The sequence below is a fragment of the Nicotiana tabacum genome, chromosome 2 (genome assembly GCF_000715075.1).
Source record: "Nicotiana tabacum cultivar K326 chromosome 2, ASM71507v2, whole genome shotgun sequence".
In the NCBI taxonomy this organism is placed as follows: domain Eukaryota; kingdom Viridiplantae; phylum Streptophyta; class Magnoliopsida; order Solanales; family Solanaceae; genus Nicotiana; species Nicotiana tabacum.
Window position 1 is genome coordinate 123,813,875 of NC_134081.1, and position 24,435 is coordinate 123,838,309.

Here is a 24,435-nt window from a genome sequence, read left to right on the forward strand (position 1 = left end):
TAAAATTTACATAATTTACGCGATAATCTTTGTATGATCTTACACTAAATTCAATTTGCAATAAGATACACTTGTGAAAACTAATATACATGTATTTGATTGTGTAAAGTATGACTTACTTTAGTTTATAATCTTTTTTACCTTATAAACGCTCGTTAGTTGATAATAGTATTTGGAGTTTGCTTCTAAAATTAATTTACTAAAGATGTCAAATAAAAATTTTCATGTATTACTTAATATTATGCAAAAGATTGATAATTTTTTTAAAAACCAAACACGTGTTTTATAGTTTAAACCCGTATATCCAGATTTTAACCAATCATTATACAAATAAAAGCAATTATACGATTATTATCAATCAGTGTATGACAATGTAATACATTATATTTCATGCATTTTTTGAGGTATGAGAGAAAATACTTAATTACATTGTATAAAAACTCTATATTATAATTAGGCGTGTGGACTGTGGTTACCATTTTTTGATCATAGATAATACTTACATAATTTACGCGATAATCTCTGTATGATCTTACACCAAATTCAATTTGCAATAAGATACACCTAAGAAGATTAATACATGTATTATATTATTATGTAAAGTATGACTTATTTAGTTTACCATCTTTTTACTTGTATAAGCGCTCGTTAATGTATACTAATAGTATTTGCAGTTTGCTTCTAAAATTCTACTAAAGATGTCAAATAAAAGTTTTCATGTTTTCAATTATACGATTATTATCAGTCAGTGTGTAACAACGTAATACATTATTTCATGCATTTTTTTCTGTGAACCAAATAGTAACACCTTAGCATATGCTCAAGTAATCTTCCTCTAGGAGAGCTGAATATTATCATGGAGTAGTATTAGCAAGAAGCTGTACAGGCAAATATGATATCATATTCATTTTTCAGTAATGAAAATATTAGCTTGCTATTTGGAACTACTACAAGTGTAGTAAGTTTGATATCAGATTCCAACCTACCCAAGTTTTTTTGTCACAGGGGGAAACAAAATTGAGTTGAAACATCTCCTTAGAAACATGTTCTCCTGTTTCACAGAATCCAACAAGCTTCGCTACAACTTCTGCACTATCGCGTACATTTTGCATGTTAAGAGGATCCGACCAGAGCTTATTCACGAGCTGTAGTCGCCTTCTCTGTTTTCCATCAGGCGGAATGTCCCATTTCACGTAAAGTATTTCCCTCTCTTCTGCGTTTAGCTTTGAACTCACCCTTTTCGCTAGATATTCCCTCTCCTGCTTCAGTGCCTTAATACTGTATTATTCAAAAGCAAAGCAGTGGTTAGATTTCAAGAGTTGGTAATTTTCAACTGAAGACCCTATGAAGTTCAGAGACCTCGATGAGACATAGCCAGCAGCGTCATCACCCAAGAGTGCAGGGCTTGCGTTACCAAGCCCTGCTAAGTGCTCGTCTAACCATGTCAACCTCCGAAGCTCAACTTCCAAGTATATCTGATCCGATGGATCCCCTTTAAATAACATGTAAAATTGAGTTCGGTGCACTAAAGACACATGACACAAATGCCACAACATTATAATTTGCTGCCTTTGATCCTCAAACACCAAGTGCCATGACAATGGAGATTGATCGCTTATATCAGCTTCATCACTTGCAGCTTCAGTTGCCTCCAACTCCAGCACCTGGTTTTTACACGTTACACAAAAGTTAATCCAAATGATATTTTTGATTTATTCAAAGAAAAAGAAACCCTGTATTGGAGAGGTTGCATATGTTGTCAAAAAAGCGACAAGGAGAGTGAAAATAAATCCTAACCTGGCAAACAAGCAGCTGCTTTTGGTACTGTAACTTAGCCACTCTTTCTTTCAGCTCAGTGACATAAGCTTTGATACTCCGAATATTATCCTCAGCTGCTTTTTTAAACATCGTTTGCATCTTCTTCATATTAACAGAGTTTGACTGCCTTGATCCAGGAGTACAGTTACTGTCCTTACTTTTAACTGGAGTGCTCAGTTGGCTACAGAATGAGTCACCAGCAGATCCAACATTATTGCAGTCCGGCGGCGCCCTGTTCTCAATCTCACCCTCCACAATGTTGCAGGATGAAGGAGACATAGGAGAACATGGTGATCGAATTATATTTGGAATGTTACTGGTGTTACTCAAGTTAAACGGAAGCACCCTTTTCTTTTTAGATGGGGTGGTCCTTGAATCAGCAGATTCATGACAACTTGGAAGATGCATGACTAATTCGTCAATAGATCTCTGAACATTCTCAAGTTTCTGTTCTAGAGATGCAATGTTGCTTTCCTGCGATCTCAGCCGTGCAATCTCTTCTTTCAAGCTAGCTTTATCTTTTATCTCAATTTGTTCAGGAATACAACTTATTTTCTGCAGTTCTTTAATTTCCGAGAACAATTTTGCAATCGTTTCCGTGGCCCCTTGGCTGCCAATTCTGTGAGATGCAAACTCTTTGTGAAGCAACTGAAGTGCATGATTTGCTTCATCACCAAGCTGCCTCTGTCTCATCTCAAGCTTTCGGATCTCTTGCACTAGCATAGATGGATTGGTTGAGTTGGTTGACCTCCTAATGGCAGCTTGCCTCTCGAGTAGACTTTTTCTTCCCAGATTTGTAGAAAGAGATGCACCAGAAACTTCTTCATCTTCAGGTGTAAATGAAAGACATTTTACTACTTGACGAGAAGGTCCATGATGATCTGAACCCTGAAATGAGCATATGCCAACGGTTATACTTTCCAAGACTGAAATCCACCGACAAAGATGGTAAGAGTTAGGAGTTCTGTCTAAATGCATCGATTTTTTGTACCTTGAGCTCTTTCTTTGATCTTCTTTCTAGCTCGAGCTGGGATTGTGCTAGGTCACGCTGACGTTTCAGCTCACTCATCTCCTCCTCCATCTGTGCCTCACAAAATTTTAGGATAAAGATATATTCAACAATTCATATGTAAAATGGTACATTTGCAGCAAACACCACAATTCCACCTCAACTAGCTATTCCTTTCAACTGAGAAAACATGAACTTAACATTACATGTTTCAGATGTGATGCAAGGAAAGGGGCCTATCTGCATGACTACATCCAAATTTAGCAGATTCTTATACATAGTTTTTTGATAGGATCAGAAAAAGCATCTTATTACCATAACTCACCATTTGTTTAAATAAGTAATTCCCATATCTCACCATCTGTTCAGGTGCATCTAGGCAAATGGAGTATTTGGGTGCATAGCTATAATTTGTAAGGCGAGCATGTAAGCTGTAATGAAATGCTACATTGAGCTTCTGTTAACCTAGACTTTTCAATTGCATCGTACGATAAAACGAGCAACTCTTCACACATGAGAAAATGAGAAGCAGTACATGACAAATAGATGCCAGAGGGTACGACAATGTTATGCTTACTAGAAGTGCTTGCATCACCTTACGCCCCCCCGCCCCCGCCCACGCCCCCCTCTTTAGCTATAGCTAAAATAATGCTGGACAAAACCTATACTACTGAAAAGCATTAGTGGTACCTGTTGGATTTTCCTCTCCTTCTGGATTAGTAGAGATCTTAAACATGGGGAGGCAGCAGGGTCAGGACTTCGGAGCTCTGCTTCAAGTCTGGAAACTTCCTTTTGTAAATGCCTCAGCAATTGCTTTTCGGCAACAACCTGAGAAAATAAACGAAAACAAGAAAGAAAAAGAAGTCAAACATGAAGGTCTTTGAATTGCAGAATTACTAAGTAGAATAAGTATAGCTTATTACAAACTCCCTGATTTTTTTGTAATACAGGTGTATTTCATTTGCATAAGAAAAAGGAACCTGTATGTACTATAGAAGTTTAAAATTCACTTCTAGATAACTTCACTTTTACAAATCCAATTCACTTTACGAGATAACCACTGATCTCATACCATGTTTACTTGCGCAGTGGTAGTCACTTCTTTTGCACTTGTTGCAAAGCATAGCGTATTGCGTGATTGCTCCACATGACTTAAAGCAGGACTCAAAGTGCATATGATTGCTGTTCTCGAATTTCCACCAAGTGAAGACTGAAGTATCCTCGTCAATTTTGAATCCCTGTAGGGAATATGGCCACTCCTTTTTCCACCGCTGCAGATGAAATTCAACAATTTATGTCCCAAGGATACTAACTGATTTATCATCAAATGGATTGTTCTTACAAGTAACAAGGATGTCAGATTCATGAAAGGTTTATCACCAATAGCAGTGGAAAGCCACTAAAGAAGTACTACCATTTATGCATATAATGCATATGGAAATAATGCACAATAATGAGAACAAAGATGTGGTTGCATAACAGTGAGAAAGGAAACCGATGTGATCACCTTCTTGTAAGTTGCAAAAACTTTCTTAAGTAACTAAATGTCATGTTTTTACTAATTACCTTAGTTTTCTTATTACATTTGTCAGTGTGAGCAAGCTACGGTTGATATGACTTCCTTCTTTCAACCTTGTACCATCTGCACTTGTTTGTGACGCACGCTCACTCCCAGCCAAATCGACAAGGTTCTACAGATATTCAGAGTATTACTTATTGGCATTTCATGCACGAGATTAGAATTATATAGTATCAGGTACGAGAGGTCTTACCAGAGTTGCCAAGAAAGATTTCACGCATCCCGAGTTTTCCCGTATGCTGCTCTCAATCATCTGAAAAGAAAGTTTCAACAAAAAATAAGCACAGGATATCAGCTGTGTGAATAGGATGCTATAACCCATGTAAAAGCATTATGGATGGAAGGAGATAAGATACATAATAATACATCATAACATTACTAATAAGCATGAAGAATATTCCATTTATATAAATCACCAAAATAAGAACTGTTGTGATTCCACCTCAGAAGTCCCAGGTCTCAGCATATAAAGAGTCGCCATGTAAAAGCATTATGGATGGAAGGAGATAAGATACATAATAATACATCATAACATTACAAAAATAACATTACTAATAAGTATGAAGAATATTCCATTTATATAAATCACCAAAATAAGAACTGTTTGTGATGCCACCTCAGAAGTCCCAGGTCTCAGCATATAAAGAGTCGCCAACTAAATACAACAAATTACTAATGTCTTGTTAAATGGTAAGGAGTTTGTCTTCACAGTTATTGGGTTATATTGGTCCAACCAAGTAAATAGCAAGAATTCTAAATGATGATGTAGTCCAACTTTAATTTTCAGGGCAACATCCTATAATCCTTATCTCATGTCAACGTGCAGAAGAAAACTTTACACGGCCAAATACTCGTAAACTTAGTAGAAAAGGGACCGGCATCTTTTACCAGTCTAATTATCTGGTGAGAACGTGAGCTTTTGTCATTTAAGGTTGTTTCACCGACCTGCCTGTGAGCTGCAACAAGCACAAGTATTTGTAGTCACAAGGTCAGCGAAAATTCTCAACTTAAATATATAGAAGACTGAGGTTTCTAAGGCTATATCTTTTACTCCATATAAGATGACGCAATTATGTATAATTAAAGAATATTTTTTCACACAAAAAGTATGTAACTTACCTTCAACAGTACCAATTAAGGTCTTCAGATGCTCTTCATCCTTCACAATCTCTTCAACCTGTTTTTCTACGATAACCCCTTTCTGAATTCAAAGGCCAAAATTTCAGGAAAGATTTATTTATAAGGAATTCTAGTTAAAAAACTTGAACTCATAAATTAAGAGACTTGCTTACCTCGGGATCATCCAACAGGCGGAGTGAGACAGACTCACGATTCAAAAGGTCTACTACTGTCTCATTATATATTTCTAAAGCCGAAAATTTCAGCACAAAGTCCCTCTCAGTAGTCTGTAATGCAGAAAAAAGCAAAGCATCCGAATATTAAAACCACTTCTCAATCATACTGATGAACAACAAAAAGATTCTGGGGAAAATATGATTTACCAATTTGATGCGCTCATAAATGTCATTAACAGCACTTTCAGTTATTCCCCTCATTGTGAATGTCTTCCCACTACTTGTCTGCCCATATGCGAATATAGTTGCTGCAAAAGAAAATGAGAGATTACTTCAACGAATTAAATCTAAACTTTGGGACTAAAATAAAATGTACAGTACCATTTATCCCATTTAGAGCTGAGAGAGCAACATCTCTAGCCCCTTGTTCATAAACCTTGCTAGTTGAACATGTCGGATCAAAGACATAATCTGGAACGGGAAAAAAAACCATGTAAGTAGGCAAAATTCTAAAATCTAAACCTACAACCAAAGATTATTCAGGAGATTCACATTAAATTAACCTACCAAATGAATAAGGACCAGTGTGTCTTTCATGATTTAGGTTCTTTGAGACAATTGTTTGTTCATCAGGGAAATCCCAGGCAATAAGATCATAGGCTGCTTGTTCTTTTGGGCTTAGAGGCCGCACACGAATAGTGACAAGTATCTTCTCTTCACGGATCTTTGAAGGGGTCGTCCTTCTACTTCCTGGTACACGTGAAGGTGTCCTTACAATCTTTGATAATGGTGTTGTTACTGGCGTTCCTATCACCATCTTTCTCAATTATACCATCCTATTCAACAACCATAACATCATTATAAATCACTAACCAGACCTAGAAAAAACAATTATTGGCCCAATGATTGACAGCATCAAATGAAACACCCATTCTTGACATGAAATTATCAAACCATATAACAAAATCACCAAATAAATTTTAAGAAAATTCGGAAAGGAACATAATTACTTTAATCATACACTAACTTAAGCTCCTTTCACTACTAAAGCAAAGCATTAAAAACCCCAAAATCCCACCATTTTACTGGTGTTCCGATCACCATCTTTGTTAATTATACCATCCTATTCAACAATCATAAAATGTAACATCATTATACATCACTAAACAGACATAACAAAAACAATTATTGGGCTCAGTATTAACAGCATCAAATTAAACAACTCCTATTCTTGACATGAAACTGTCCAACCATATACCAACATCACCAGCTAAATTCCAAGAAAATACAGAAAAAGAACATAAGTTACTGTAATCATACGCTAACTTAAGATCCTTTCACTACTAAAGTAAAGTACTAAAATAATCCAAAATCCACCATTTTAAACAAGAAAATGTTTCTCTTGAACATACATAAATCAACTATTTGGCCATGATTGATAGCATCAAATTAAACACACATTCTCGACATGAAATTATCTATCCATATACCAAAATCACCAATTAAATTCCAGGAAATACAGAAAAAGAACGTAATTTACAGTAATCATAAACTAACTTAAGCTCCTTAACCCAAAATTTTAAACAAGAAAATATTAACGTTGAACCCAAAACTTAAAACAACAAAAAAGTTTCTTAAAAATAAGCAATCTTGTGAAAGATAATGTATTATCATCCCTTGCATTTCAAGCAAAACAAATAACAGATAAAAAAAAAACTAAACCCAGATAAAGTAAATAGTCTTGAGATAACAAACAGGAAATAGAAATGGAAATGGAAATGGAAATGGAAATAGAAATGGAAAGAAGAAGACTTACCCCCAAGAAATGCGAAGAATGTTGAAGTAAACTGAAATCAAATATGGAAAGAAAGATTATTGATAGACAAGATTTTGCAGGGAGAAAACTTGAGAGAATAACGGCTAGTTGAATCTAATATTTATTTTTAACAAATATATTCTTTTTGTTCCGTTTCCGTACGCTTAGCGCACCTGAAAGACGTTAATTTATATCTGGGTCGGAGCCCCTTCGGTGATGATGGGTTATCCGTGAAAGTGTATTTGAAATTGTTTGGTTTGAACTTTGAATATACAGTTTAGTCCCTCAAATTTATGTTCGTGACAATGTAACCCGAAAAACCTTTTTGGTCCAAACGCTAAACAATTATTCAGTCTTGTCGACCATTAATTAGAGGTCTCGAATTCGAGTTCTAAGAACAGAAAAATCTCTTCTTTGATGAGTTCTACACGTTATCAACTTATTCGGATGGTGGATTATTCATGAAGACTTGTGCATTACTCATCGAAAGCTTTTTATGTAACTTATAGTCTATTTGGCCAAGCTTCTTCAAAGCCAAAAATAATATTTTTTTTATAATTCAAGTGTTTGGCTAAGCTTTTAGAAGAAAAAAAATAGTTTTGAGTAGAAGCAAGAGCAGTTTTGGAGAAACAGAAAAGAAAAAAAAAATAGCTTCTCCTCAGAAGCACTTTTAAGAAAAATACACTTAGAAACAATTTTTAAAAGCTTGGTCAAACACAAATTAATGCTTAGAAGTGCTTTTCAAATTAATTAGTGTAACACAAACTGTTTATCACTAAAAATACCTTTGAAAAAACACTTTTAAAAAAAAAAATAAATCTCAAAATAAGCTAATTTTTAAAACTTGGACAAGCATGGATAATTATGGCTTTAATTTGATCATTCAATTTTTTTGGTAAAGGGTCAAAATTTGGAAAAGTCAAAAAATAAAAAGTTGCATCGAATGACCAATACACTGGACGTTGATAGAATTTTGGATTAACATTCTGAGCAAACTGAAAATTATATAAAAAAAAATTAGACCTGAGTCTAACGTAGTTTCGGAAAGGATAATATTTCAAGGGTTTTCTTTGAACAACTTTTTAAAATTGGAACAAAATCTAAGCAGTAGCATACAAAAGGACATTTGTGTAAATCATGAGTCGTCTGGATTTGTAAGATACATTTTCATAATATTATAGAGAACTTCATTCTTTCATACTTTTTCAAATTTTATTTTATTTTAATTTTTTCATCGTAAGAATGTAACTAATTCATTTATGACACTAATCTTCTTTAAATTATATCAATTGAAAAAAAATCAAATTGAGAAAAGGCTCTCTATTCTCTTTTACTTTCGTTGTTTTGCAATTTTCATCTTCATTCGTCTTTTCACTTAACTTCTTAATTAAGCAAAAATATGTGAGAATGGAGAATGATATGATAGATTCATCATTCAATGAATATAAGAATATAATTTAACGACATAAAAAAAAAAAAAAAAAAATTCAAGTATGATGGGAAAGTTTTACTTTATAAATTATAGGGAAAGGGTCAGATGTGCCATATAACTTTTCAATATAGTCTAATTTATGCGTTAATTATGGAAGTTGAACCTATCCTTGCCGTTATTAAAATTGATTAAATTCACCCTTATTATTAGAGTGAAAATCACTTACATCCCCCAAGTTTACTCTAAAAATCAGACTCATCCTTCAACTTTGAACAATTATCATTTTCACCATTTCATCCTAAGCAATGTCTATTTTACCATTGACATTTTCGACTCCCCATATATGTAATCCCTTTTTATATTATTTAAATATTTTTTAATGCAAGTATTTATTTTATATGTTAAAAATATTATATTTTATTATATATTTAATCTAAATTCACTAACATTATAAATAAAATAATCATAATATAAATTTATTACAAAATGTATTGCTACTTTATTTTTATTATTTTAATGTTATGTATATTAAAATGCATATAATGTATGTCGGTATGTGTGTGATTTTAAGTTTCACTATTTTTTTTATTCTCTAAGTGTGTATAAATTTTTGAGTTCTGATTGTTATTACTAGATTTTTTCTACATTATAATTAAAGTTCATTAAAGTATAAATAGATAATTTTTGCAAATTTATTATAAAATTTACCTCTATTTTCGCCTATTATATTTTTACTACCTACATTGTATAATTTATAAATTTTTCACTCTCTTTTATTCTCAATTTTGTAAATAGATTGAGTTTTGATTGCTATTAATAAAATTACTGATACGAGTAAATTATTTATTGTAATTTTTTTTTAATTTCATTATTGAACATCATTAACTTATATGCTTGACTACTACTTCTCACTTTTTTGGTTTCAAAAAAGTTTTTTTTTATTTGTCTATAAACTAGAGATAAGTCGATAATATAAATTAAAAAAAAAAATCATAATATTAAAGAATTAAAATAAGAGATAAAAATTATAGAGGGTAAAATAGGCATTTTAAGAAGCCACATTTGATATGTGTAGAAGGATGATAATTGTTCAAAGTTGGAGGATGAGTTTGATTTTTAAAAGCAAACTTCGAGAATATAAATGATTTTCACCCAATGACATAAGATTTTTAATACATAGGCTTTTTTGAGAAAAAATGATCAAATTTGCTCTTATACAATGCAAAGTGGTCAAGATTTTCCACGAATTATGCAAATTGGTCCAGATTATTATCAAAATTTGGATTTCATCATAAACAAAGACATTAAAGGTGGAGTGAGAGATGTAATGGGGATGCGAATTGGGAATGTATATATATACAAAGGAGGGAATGAAAAAGGTGACTTGACACCTCTCTTTGGCCAAGGAACCTATTTATCTTTTTCCTCCTTTTTTTGATATTTCCCTATTTATGTTGTAAAAATTATAAGTTTAACAATTATTACTCCAAACGTTTCATAGGCACCTATTCATCAATTGATACTAGGAACTAAAGCACCTATTCATGAACGAATTCTATTCATATTCCCCACTAATGGTACCTAACACTCTCATTTATGACCCAAAAAAATAATACTCTAGTAAAGAGAGTCTTATATCTTTGGGACATATGAATATTCCTCACTTTAGTTCCGTTTTTTAGTTCTATATTATGAATATGGCAATACGTTATGTCACACCATCCCCTCTTTGTTCAATTTGCTAACTCTATCGTTTGGATAAGAATTTTCTAGGAATCCATACCGTTAGGCTCTTCAAGTTTTCTGAGTAATTTCTTTAAAACAAATTCAAGTTCATTTCACAAATAAGGTTGAATAACAACTTTGCTGTAGTAGTATATACAAGAACCAAATTAACACTTATTTATTTTTGAAAATTTATATCATATAAGTCGTGATATCATTTTATTAATAAAATACTATAAGATATCGTCCAATTTAGATGAATGACATTGTTCATTTAATTACCTAATTTTCTTTCCATACATCATAAGTATCAAGTAATGAAAAACAATTACATGCTGCAAATAAATAATATATAAGTTATTGTGCTTGACATGTATATAAAAATAGAGAAAACTAGCACTCGAACATTTTGGAAAGAACAATTAACGTAACCTCGAGAAGGTATGTATTTCTAATATAAATATTTATATTTGTGGTTTGTCTGTATTTCATATTCTTATACATAACTTTTTTAATCTCTTCTATTTCAACTAAACTAATGAAAAAAATAATTTTGTGTATTCATTATTTATTTTTTTGACCGCGCAAAGCGCGGATATATTCTCTAGTTAACACATAAATGCATATGCAGAAACAGTTGCAACTATGTCATATACCCATACCAAATTCGAGCCAAAGGCAAAAGAAAAGCTAAATCCAAAAACCCAACCCTTTTTATCCCTTTTCTTTTAATTTTAAAGTTATCATAATTTTATCCATCCTAATTCATATCTAATATATTAAAATGTACATATAGCTGGATATGCTTGAAGCAGAAGCGAAGTGCTCTATCAACAAACATATTACCGTCAATATTCTGATAAGCACAGTAGTACTAGTGCATACTACATATAGGCCCTCTTTTTGGTCCCATCAATAATAATAATAATAATAACAACAAAGTGAAAATTAATTATTACAACAACAATAATAAATATAATAAAGCTAATTATTATTATTATTATAAATAAATTAAGGCATGAATGAATGAACGAATGAATTGCCAGAATGACGGGAAAATTTAAAGTCGCAAAAAAAAAAAAACACTATTCTCTACAATTGTTATGTTAATATGTAGTAGCAATTAGTTACACTATATAGGAAATTAGACTACTTTACAATTTGGTTGATAGTCTGTAACCTTTTTCCGATGTTCCAGTTTGTAATTTTCTCATTGCAGGTATTAAATTTAATATAATGAGAATTAGTAAAATATTAAAACGTGTTTAAAGAATATTTCAAGTGAAATAATGATCTACATTCATAATATATTAACTTTTGATTGAAAATGAAACTCATATCCAGCACAATTTTGCATTATTTCTTAGGAATTTTTACATTCCTATACACTATTTTAATCTTTATTACCTTCCCTACTCAAGTTTTAATACAATTACATATTATATACCGAATTATAAATTATGTACATTTTTAGGCATTTAATGATAATAATTAGTGTCCTAAAATCACTCTAACGTATCTTCCACTCCCCCCACGTTTCTCTCTCCACAACCTCCCCTCCCCACATATCTTGCACTCACCCACGTTTCTCTCTCCACAAACTTCAGTATCCCTCCATTAACGCCTATTTCCACTCTTCTTCAAAAATCAGTCTATATTTTTTCACTCTTTTTCAAAAATTTCTCTCCATTTTTATAGATTCAAGCTCTAAATACTCTACCACACACCTCCATTAACGTCTGTTGCTTGCTTAACTTTCAATGAAGAAGAAAACACTTTCGAAGACCAGCCCTAATTCCAGTAAGAGAGCAGCAATTCCACCATTGACAACCATTAAAAAGCTTTGAAGCTTTGAATTCGAATTTGGGTTTTCAAAAACCATTATTTGTTTGGATTGAGTGTTATTGCAAATAATTGAGAATATTGTTTGGAGTTTATATCTCATTTTTTAGGGTATTTTGGTGAAGATTAGACTTGATTTTGGCCGAATTTCAGATTGAAACTCGAAGAAGAAGAAGAAGAAGAAGAAGAAGAAGAAGAAGAAGAAGACATGACATACATTATACTTACGAAATTGTAGTAAAGTTGTAGAAAAATTATATTTTGTTGTTTATATATATTTTTTTATTTAAATAGTGTATGAAAGTTGAATAATATTGTATAAAAATTATATTTAAGTTGTATGATATTATAGTTGTATATAACTGGGTAGATATAACGTATGAAGGTTGTAGATAAGTTGTATAATATATAATTAGTTGCATGAAATTTATTTTTACTATGTATAAATTAGATACAAAATATACAAAAGACATATTGTATAAAATTTGTATAAAAAATATATTTTAGTTGTATGATATTATAGTTGTATTTAACTATGTAAAAATAATGTATGAAAGTTGTAGATAAGTTATAGATTAGTTGTGCTTTTAAGCTCTTTGCCTAAACGTGTTAAAACTGTTTAAAATATTACTTAATTTCATGAAATACCTTGCAACTTAATTCAGATCGACTTCTCATAAACTTACCTATCTTCAGCATTACATGCCAGAAGGATTCCATCTTATTTTGCAGGAAAAAGTATAACCATTGTTGAGTATGATTTGTAGAATAATGCCCTCCAGATATATTCTATCCAACTAGGTTTGTCCTATTAATTATTACTCCTACTTAAAGAAAGTGAAAAGCATATGATATAATTTTTTGGAAATGGGTGCCCTTCTGATTTTGTATTTTGAACAGCAACTTCAACAAGTTCTTAATTGGATAATAATTAAATAGACTTGATGGACAGGAAATAGAGTCTGATCCCCTTTTAAGGATTTAAATTAGAATTTTAATTTTATCCTAAATCCTGATAAAAAAACTTGTAAAAAGTTGTCCCCAAATATTAACCTAATCTTCCTTAATTATAGAGGAATTCTTACTAAATTCCAATGTAAAACTGAAGGGTTAAAAAGAAGAAGAAGAAAAAGGATTAGAAGAAATAACACAAAATTGTAAGTACTATTAAGACATGGTTACGTGATCAACCAGATGAAAGAGTTGTCCACTGACCCGATCACTAAATTCCTACAAGGGTGGAAGATCTGGAGAGAAAAGAGGAAAGATGAGAGAAAAAAGGAAAAAGGTATAACTAAATCCCTTGATTGAAGACACTAATATTGGATTGAGAGCCTTTTAAGGTGGAATGTATATATTTTATAAACAAAACTTGTTTAGGTTCGGTAATTAACTAAACATGGATATTTTTTATAATAAAGTTTCAAATAGTGTATATAAAGGTAAAATTCCCTTTATAAAATCAAGTATTAATGTTGGGCTTTCAGAATACTCAGCATCCGACCCAAAAAAAAAAAGCACGAGACGTGGCCCAATTATTTATATCCTTATAACACTTAGCATTAGTAGCTCTTTGTAATAGTTAGCCCATTCATTTTTTCATTTCATCGTGTATATCTCTAACATGAAAGTTCTAGAACCCCTAATCCTCCATTAACAAACCTTCAATTCTGGTCGATTCTTTCACTGTTAACAAGGTATCAGAGCGTTGAATCCGTTTTGTCCTCATCTTCATCTATCGAGTGTTACCCCCCATCCGATTTCGTCAAGTTTCCACTTTTGCTGAAATTTTGTAGGTTTTTTTTCTGATTTCCGGTCAATGATGCATTTTTTTTGGATTCGTCTGTATTTTCTCATCATTGACAGTGCTACAATTCTGGTTTACTCCTAAATTTCTGGTGTTCATCGAAGTTCTTCTCCTAAATGATGGTTCGACCTAGCGTTTTTTTTCGAAACTGTTCGGAGCTTCATCCGAGATATTATCTACATATCCAGGCCTTTACTTCTTCAGGTCCGAAGAAGGCTGGTATTCCTATCTCTTATCCGTATTCTTACATGAGAATTGTCAGTTCGCATTTTGTGGCTTTATCTACTAATAATTGTTGTCAATCGTTCACTGGGTTAAAGTTTCTTCTTTGAATTGCTGTGTGACTATACTGTGCTTGTTATGACTGGTACTACTGATTCATCTATCAGCGTTGGTAGATCTTCCAAGTATACTCCTGACCCTTCTTCCCCTCTATTCCTTCTTTCGTTTAATGTTCCCGGAGTGTCTTTGGTATATGTCCCTTTTTCAGGGACTGGATTTGGAGGTTGGAGACGTAGTATGATAGTATCCCTGTCTACTAGAAATAAGATAGGGTTTATTGATGGGTCATGTGTCAAACCTGATGCAAATTCACCTGAGTATAAACAATGAGATATATGTAATAACATGGTTATATCATGGCTGATTAGTTCATTATCTCCTGATATAGCTGAAAGCGTCCAACATTCTAAAACATCTGAAAGTATTTGGAAACAATTAAATAGTAGATATGGGAGTGTAAATGGGACCAAAGTGTTTAAATTAAAGAGAGAACTTACTTCTACTTACCAAGGTTCTCTAGACATTGCCTCATATTTTAACAAACTTAAGAAGATATGGGATGAACCAGGGATAATGTGCAGCAGCCATGCAAACTCCTGCATTTGTGCAGCTAAAGAGGATCTTCAAAAGGAGAAAGAAGAGGACAAAGTCCACCAATTTCTTATGGGCCTGAATGAGGTATATGTGGGTGTTAGAAGCAATTTGCTAATGATGCAACCATTACCATCTCTGGATAATGTCTACAATATCCTTCTCCAAGATGAAAAACAGAGGAAAATTAATCCAACTCTTCTATTTGTCTGTGAATCAGCCTCTTTTAATGTCAATTCTGGTGCAAACAAACCTGTTCAGCCTCTTCCACCTGTAATAAAGCTGCTATGAATACAACTGATATTGTCTGGCATTATATACTTGCTCATATTCCTTTTGCTAAAATGAAATGCATTCCTGAAATTTCTTCTGTTATCTCATCTACACAATCATTTCCATGCCTCATTTGCCCAATGACTAGGCAAACTAGGCTACCATTTCCTGATAGTTTAATTCATAGTTCTAAACCTTTTCAACTTATACATGTTAATACTTGAGGGCCATACCACACTCCTACTTTCTCTGGTTCTAAATACTTTCTTACCATTGTTGATAGTTTTTCTAGAAGTACATGGACTCATTTAATGGGTTCTAAAAGTAATATTTTTCCTCTTTTGAAAGCTTTTGTCAGAATGGTTCAAACTCAGTTTCATGTCACCATCCAGAAAATAAGATCTGACAATGCCTTAGAATTGGGAGCTAGTAAAGCTGCTACTACTTTTTTCTCTGACCAAGGAATTATTCATCAAACTAGTTGCCCACACACACCTCAACAAAATGGTGTGGTAGAAAGAAAGCATAGAATCCTTTTTGAGACTTCTACAGTATTACTCTTTCAATCAAAAGTTCCAATAAGATTCTGGGGTGATTGTTTACTCACAGCTACATACATTATCAACAGGCTTCCATCTCCCTTACTTCACAACAAATCCTCTTATGAATTGTTGTTCGAAAAAGCACCAAGTTATTCTCATTTAAGAACCTTTGGATGTCTTTGCTCTGCTACTGTACCAATACCACATAGGGATAAACTAAAACCTAGAGCCATTCCTTGTATGTTTCTTGGTTATCCCTTTGCTAAGAAAGGTTATAAACTGTATAATCTATACTCTAGGCAATACTTTGTTTCTAGAGATGTCATTTTTCATGAGCATCATTTTCCTTTTTCTCTTGATTTTTCCTTTCATGATATCTCTGCATCTTTCCCACCTGCCTCCCCACAACCAATTAATTCTCCTGTTTCCTTCTCCTATGATGAGTACCCTCATGTTTCCTCTTCTCTTCCCTTTGAAGATCCTGGCTCTTCCTGCCTCCTTACCAGCTTCCAGCCAAAGTGAACCTCTTCCTTCTCCTTCCAATTCCAATTCTTTTTCTCCACTTGTTCTATCCTCACTTTCTCCTACACTTCCTTCTCCTTTCAACCCTGATTTTCCCCCTACTCCTTCTGCCTCTTCTCCTTCCTTACCCATCAGAAAGTCTATTAGACTTCATACCCAACCTTCCTATCTTAAAGATTATATCTATCAATTTCCCAATTCCTTTTCTGGTTCTATTACTCAGCAAGTAGATTTTGAACCTTATACATATTCTTAAGCTGCTCCTATTCTAGCTTGGAAGGATGCCATGACTAAAGAATTTGAGGCTTTAGAGGCTAATCATACTTGAGATATTATTGAACTACCTAAGAGTAAGAAACCTATTGGATGCAAGTGGGTTTATAAACTTAAATATAAGGCTAATGGTAATGTGGAATGATACAAGGCAAGGCTTATGATTAGGGGAGACACACAGGTTGAAGGGGTTGATTTAATGAGACCTTTTCTCCTGCGGTGAAACTTTTCACTGTTAAATACTTAATTGCAGTTGCTGTTAAAAAAAAATGGCCATTGTTTCAACTTGATGTCAACAATGCATTTCTTCATGGTAATTTAGATGAAGAGGTTTATATGAAATTACCCCCTGGCCTCTTTGTTTCTCCTTCTTATTCTTCTGTTCCTTTAGTTTGCAAGTTAAAAATATCTCTTTATGGTTTGAGACAAGCTTCTAGGCAATGGTATGTCAAGTTGTCTCAAGCCCTTTATTGTAGGAGTTATCATCATTCCCCTAATGACTATTCTCTGTTCATCAAAGGGTCTCCTGGTCATTTGATAATACTGGTAGTATATGTTGATGATATTATTGTTACAGGTGATGATTTGTCTGAAATTTTAGTTCTGAAGCAATTTCTAGACAATGAGTTCAAAATCAAAGATTTAGGTTCTTTGCATTATTTTTTGGGAATTGAAGTTTTTGTTCTTCCTTCTTGTCTTCTTTTAAATCAAAAGAAGTTTGTCATTGATCTTCTAAAGGAGTATGATTGTTTGGAGGTTAATTCTGTTGTCAGCCCCTTGGAGTTGAACCAAAAACTCAAAGCGGATGTTGACACTCTTTTGCTCAATCCTGAGAGATATGTAAGTCTTATTGGGAAGCTATTGTTTCTCACTCACACTCGTCCAGATATTTTCTTTTGAGTTTAACATTTAAGTCAATTCTTACACACTCCTAGAGTTTCACACATACCGGCACCTCTTCATCTTCTCAGGTATCTCAAGGGCACTGTTGATATTGGGCTTTTTTTATTCTAACTCTTCTGATTTCTCTGTGAAGGCCTACTCAGACAGTGATTGGGCTGCATGCCCTAATACTCGCAAATCTGTTACTAGCTTTTGCATTTTCCTGGGTGACAGTCTTATAGGTTGGAAATCCAAGAAGCAACATGTGGTGTCATTGTCTTCAGCTGAAGCTGAATATCGCGCACTAAGCAAGGTCGTGGCAGAGTTATGTTGGTTATCTAGGTTGTTGGCTGATCTTGATGTCTCATCTTCTTCTCCCATTTCTGTCTTCTGTGATAATATGGCGGCTATTCATATTGTCAAGAATCCAGTCTTTCATGAGTGCATTAAACACATCGAGATCGACTGTCATTTCATTCGCACCAAGCTGGCTGAAGGTCTCATTCAACTGTTCCATGTCTCCACTACTAATTAGCTTGCAGTTTTGTTCACTAAGTCACTACCTGGAGCTACTCATCAGTTCTTTTGGGCAAGTTGAAGGTGGTCTCCCCTCCAACTTGAAGGGGGGTGTTGGGCTTTTAGAATACTCAACATCCGGCCCAAAAAAAAAAGCACGAGACATGGCCTAATTGTTTATATCCTTATAACACTTAGCATTAGTAGCTCTTTGTAATAGTTAGCCTATTTATTTTTTTATTTCATTGTGTAAATCTCTAACAGGAAAGTTCTAGAACCCCTAATCCTCCATTAACAAACCTTCAATTCTGGTTGATTCTTTCACTGTTAACAATTAACACTCTTGAAAAACTTTCAGGGACCTAACATTATTTTAAAAGTTAGAATAAACATAAATTGGAGAATTTATTCTAACTTTTAAAACCTCGTCACTCTGTAAAAAAAATCCTTTTTACTGAAAATTGAAATTGAAATTAAAAAATAATAAGTGCTCCTACTAATATCTTTTCTATGTTCGGATAACATGGGAACAAGTACCAAGTAAATTTCATGAAAGAATAACAAGATCCATTTGCTCATATCATTCAGAGTGCAAAGAGAGACCCCTTAGTTGGTGTACATGGGTGTTGATTTTTGTAAAAAACTAAAAATCAGTTGACTTTATGTGCCGAGGCTATTGTACCTATTTTAGGTCCTATATTTTTTAAGAGTCTGTAATTCTATTAAAGATTTTTATGAAAAGAGTCTGTAATTCTATTAAAGATTTTTATGAAAATAGAAAATATAAAGAACTTATAGTATATTTAATTTTATTTGATATAATGTAGGTATAAGATAAATTTAAACGGAGAACCATGAACAATAAAAATTTACCTAGCGTAAATCCCAATTTATCTGGGATTAAGGCGTAAGAATTGATAAGTGCTGATGTGAATATATGCCTATTTTCATCAAAATTCACGTTAATTCACCACCTTCACTTATACCTAAGCATAAAGGTTTTCGCAAAGCAAAAAGTTCAAGTAATGATAAATAGAATAATTTTTTTATGTAATGATGCTGTGAGCATTTATATAATGGCTTTGGTAGAAAAGGTAGAGATAAGTAAAGGAATCTTCTGATAGCAAAAAGAAAATCTTATTTTCCTCATTAGGAGTACTTTAAATTATATTATTCCAGTATACCATGGGAAAGGGAAAAGGAATAAGACTTGAATATAGATACGCATGTTGTTTGGCTAAGAATTAGTCTAGGACGGACAGAGCGACATGAGAAATTATCCAACGAATAAACATTTCAGCCACTTCAATAATTTAATGTTTGAAACTAAACCTTTTTTCTTTAAGATTTATAACATATCTTGCTTTTAAGTTTTTTTCTTTTTTGGCTTCACCTCTTCAAGCAAAGCGGATCTAGGATTTTTATAATATGAGTGCACTAATAAAAAAAGGAAAAAATAAAAATATTAAGTAAGAATTGATCCTTATTTCTCTAGGTAAATAAATTAGCATTCAACCAAGTGTATCATTTAGCTTTTTTGGAGCATGGATGTCGGTAGGTAATATTTGATCAATTCTAAAATATATTTACATAAAATACTTAGTTTGGCGGAGAGACCATGAGTTCACGTATCCCGTACACTAGGCTATAGATCCGCCCATGATAAAACCCATAGCATGTGACCTGATGCCGTGATACGCATTCAGGATTTAAAGTTTAGTTTGGCGGAGAGACCATGAGTTCACGTATCCCGTACACTAGGCTATAGATCCGCCCATGATAAAACCCATAGCATGTAATCTGATGCCGTGATACGCATTCGGGATTTAAAGTTTATAGGACCTGATGAGTTATATATACAATAATAATTGAATTTATAATTAAATATTTATAAATATTTGGCTAAATTTTTAATACAAATAGGAAGTTTAGACACGTAAAAGCAAACATATAAGTTTAAGGCTAGATCAGCCATGTGACATGCAATGAAAGCGAGGCACTATGTGTTCCCTCAATTCTCAAACCCAAAGAAGCAAGCCAATAGATTTGTTGGTTGAAACCGAATCCACATTGCTCAACGTACAATGTATATTCAAATGTGTACTGGATATAATCGTACATCAGACTAGCTCGGGGATGAAGAACATAACATAAAACTATAAATAAAATAGAAAAGAGAAGTTGAAGTTCTAAAAACTTGTACTACTATCTTTTGTTATTGCATCTTATAAACTTCATTTTTGGGCTAAGAATTATAACATGAAAAAAATAGTGTTTGGAATTTAAACATGAACTGTCGTTATGTCATCCGAAATGCGTACATCTAAATCTATGTGATTTGAAGAGGAAATTCCTACGTCTTTCTTTCAATGGATGCCATTATATGTTGTACATTATTAGGAGTATGCAATAATACATGTTTATAGTAAACAAAAATATAAATAAAAATCATTTAAAGAAATAAAAAAAATGAGAAGATTTTACACACCCTTTAAAAAATATCAATATACTAGAAATGTTCAACAAATTTAATACTCCCTTAGTTTTATCCCATGTAATTGTCAAGATAAGCTTTTACCCACCCTTTAATAAATATTAATAAGAGAAGTAGTTTGACTATTCTATTATCTGATTAATAAATAAGGAAACGCTATTTGCTTGTCTCTTAATTCTAGAACAACTAATGCTAAGGGTAAAGTTGATTTTTTTTCTTAATTTTCTGAAATGACAAATATTATTTGTGAACGACTACATTTAGTAAATATGACAACTAAAATGAAACGAAGACAGTAACAACTTTTCTAAAATATATTTTAGATTACATATTTTTCTCTACTTAGTTCTCATATTTAATCTTGTTTTTAGTTGAAAAAAAAGGTAACATATTTAATGATGAAGTCCCGAGTTTAAAGAAGGAAAAGGGATTTAATTCAATTCCCATTAACTCGTCTTGTCTTGGTAGTTGGTGGATCAGATATGCTTGTACTTAAAATGGAGGAGAGAAACAAAGTAATAGTTCTAATTTCTAAATCCTACTTCTAGAATTTCATGGATCGGATAACACAAAAACACGTTATGGGACTATTAGAATTTAGAACCGTTTTTCTACGTTGAAAACACGGAAGAAGAATAGAATTTTGTTTTTGGTACAAATCGATTTCTCTTTTAATGGACTTTACAACGTACATTTAAATTAATCGAAATTCAAAAATAAATATCAAATATCAGGTAGAAATGCAAGTCGGGGCGAAATAAATGGGTCACTATAAAAAAATTGAAATTAATTATGATCTTCATTGCTAATCAATAGTTAAATCGCTCGTATATAATAATAGCTAAATCGCTCGTATCTAATAATTTTTTTAATAATTCATCTCTAATCTGTCGCTAAATAAAAATAGTAATAATTTTTTTATTTAACTATAGCATTTGTTCGTTGTTAATTTTTATTTTTTAGTGGTATGCGTGCTGTAAGTTGTAATTGGTTTAAGGATGATGGAGTCAAAGATAATAGGAACCTTTGAAAATTCAAGAAATCCAGAAACACAGTACAACCAAAACATAAACATATATAATCCTCACACGTACACGTGCACCTCCTATCTACACCCTTTGTTCAAATTAGCTTTTTCTTTCCCTAATACAAAATTGCCGTTATTATAAACACACTGTATTTCATAAGTGATTTTTTGATTTTTTTTTATGGTCCAAAATAAGTAATTTTTTTTTAGATTTAAAGAATGAATTAATTATTTTTTTATATTACCCTTGAAGTAAATAGTATTGGAGTATATATTAGGGATATTTATATGAAAAAATAGTAAATGTTAAGATAATTAATTTTATTGCTAATTAATATTAAAATATAAATTTTTTAATTTGTGTTAAAACAACCAAAAAAAATTATTTATTATAGACAGAAGAAAGTAACAAATAAAATAGAAAAGGTCAAATACCGAGCACAAATGAAAAAAAAGTAGCTCTAACAAATTGACAGAAAAAGTAAATAACAGTGAATAAGCCATCATTAACGAAAAGGGTCCCACCTATTAAACAAATTATGGGTCCATTGGATTAGTACTAAATACAGAAGCACAAAAGTGGTTTTGGTAAAAACAACTGTGAATGTAAAAAACTGTTTGTGGTTTGTGAAACTACATGCTACCTCCTTCCGTTCAATTTTATTTATCACGTTTTTTTACCGTGAACAGAGAGAGTATTTATGAACTACTATATTTAGTAAACATGACAACTAAACAGAATGAAGAGTGTAACAAGTAACAACTTCCCTAAAAGATATTTTAGATTACATATCTTACTCTACTTAGTTTTCATATTTAATCTTGTTTTTCAGTTGGACAAAAAAAAAACATATTTAATGACGAAAAATATGAATTTAAAGGGAAAATGACTTTAATTTAATCCTGTTAACTCATGTCTTATCTTGTCTTATCTTTTCTTGTTCCTTGGTGGATCAGATATGCTTGTACTTAAAATGGAGGAGAGAAACAAAGTAATAGTTCTAAATTCATGGATCAGATAACACAAAATTAAACATGTTATGGGACGACTAGAACCGTTTTCCTACGTTGAGAAAATGGAAGAAAAGAAAAAATCCTGGTATGGAATAAATTTTTTTAATGGACTTTACATCATACATTCAAATTAATAAAATCTAGAAGCGGATATCAAATACCGGGTTAAAGAACAAGTTGGGGCTAAGGAAATTGCGTCATATAACATGTAATAGTTGGTTTAAGGATGATGGAGTCAAAGATAGGGTTGTGCATGATTTGGTAAATATCGAATTATTGTACCGAAATCGAAAATTTTAGTATTTGATATTTGATATTTTGGTACTCGATATGATATTTGGTTTAAGTTTTTAAAAAAAATTAGTACTAGGTATGATATGTGGTATTTTAAAATGAAATACTGATACCGTACCGAAATATATATTATATTACACAATACACATATTATTAATTATAATATAAATATAAAAAATCTAAAATTTTACTTTTCTTTATTCTCCAAGTTCATCAATTAACTCTAAGCAAGTAACACGATATTTATATTGATCAAATTTATTCCTTTATGTAGAGTTTTTTCTCTTTGGGTTGATATTTGCTGGTTTTGGATAAAATTTTTGTGAACAAACATTTTTAATTTTGTACTTTTGAGTACTTTAATTAAGAATATAAAAGTTTATGACTCTATGCATTAGTTAATATTCAAATCGAATAAACCGAAGTTACCGAATCGCACAAATCGAAACCGAAAGGAGAAAAATTAAACCATACCGAATTTAATTAGGTATAGTATTTTAAGAAATAGAATATCGAATAAATAGCGAACCGAAATATTTAAATATCGTACCGTACCGATCGACGAACATCCGTGTTCAAAAAAGAATAGGAACCTTTGAAAATTCAAGAAATCCAGAAACACACTACATACAACCAAAACATAACATATATTATCCTCACACATACACGTACACCTCCTCTGCACCTTTTGTATAATTAACTTTTTCTTTCCCTATGCAGGTAATAGAAAATTGCCATAATTCTAAACACACTAACAAATAAAATAGAAAAGGTCAAATGCTGAGCACAAATGAAAAAAAAGTAGCTCCAACAAATTGAGAAAAAGTAAATAAAAGTGAATAAGCCATCATTAACGAAAAGGGTCCCACCTATTACACAAATTATGGGTCCATTGGATTAGTACTAAATACAGAAGCACAAAAGTGGTTTTGGTAAAAACAACTCTGAATGTACAAAACTGCTTGTGGTTTGTGAAACTACGTACATTATTGGAGTAATATTTTGCAGACTTGTCCTTTAAATTGTGTCGGATTTTATTTTATTATTAAAATTTATAGAGTCGTTTGGTAAGAGGGACAAGAAATAATTAATTCGGGGATTAAGTTTGAGATGAGTTTGTCCCACGTTTGGTTGAGATAAAATCGTAGTATAATTAATCCCGATCCCGGAATTGTAGTATTATTTTTATCTCTATAGGATGGTAGGATAACAAGGATAACTAATCCCGAAATAATTAATCAGAAATAACTTACTTCTCAGCCAAACGACCCATAGAGTAATAGCAGTTTAATATATTAACGGATGAACCTGTATGTGTTTGGGGAAAGTTTAATGACATATAATGATCATATGAAATATAGGATAAGGAATGGGGATAATTTGTTGACAAATACAGCAACAA

General features: G+C 32.2%; 2 protein-coding genes across 2 annotated transcripts; one reads left to right on the plus strand and one right to left on the minus strand.

The window, feature by feature from the left end:
* Positions 1–815: 815 nt before the first annotated feature.
* Positions 816–7,735, minus strand: LOC107789132 (kinesin-like protein NACK2). Its single transcript, XM_016610905.2, has 15 exons — positions 7,518–7,735; positions 6,269–6,537; positions 6,083–6,172; positions 5,909–6,009; positions 5,699–5,812; positions 5,526–5,607; positions 5,295–5,362; positions 4,600–4,659; positions 4,394–4,518; positions 3,900–4,098; positions 3,518–3,655; positions 2,810–2,899; positions 1,798–2,706; positions 1,360–1,664; positions 816–1,278 (listed from the first exon to the last, which is right to left on the minus strand). Exons 2-15 carry the CDS (start codon positions 6,516–6,518, stop codon positions 948–950), a joined length of 2,862 nt encoding a protein of 953 aa, XP_016466391.2. The 5' UTR covers positions 6,519–6,537; positions 7,518–7,735; the 3' UTR covers positions 816–947.
* Positions 7,736–14,950: 7,215 nt separating this feature from the next.
* LOC107789126 (uncharacterized) lies at positions 14,951–15,487 on the plus strand. The gene has a single exon (XM_016610894.2). The coding sequence runs from the start codon at positions 14,951–14,953 to the stop codon at positions 15,485–15,487; it is 537 nt and encodes a 178-aa protein (XP_016466380.1).
* The last annotated feature ends 8,948 nt before the right edge of the window (positions 15,488–24,435 follow it).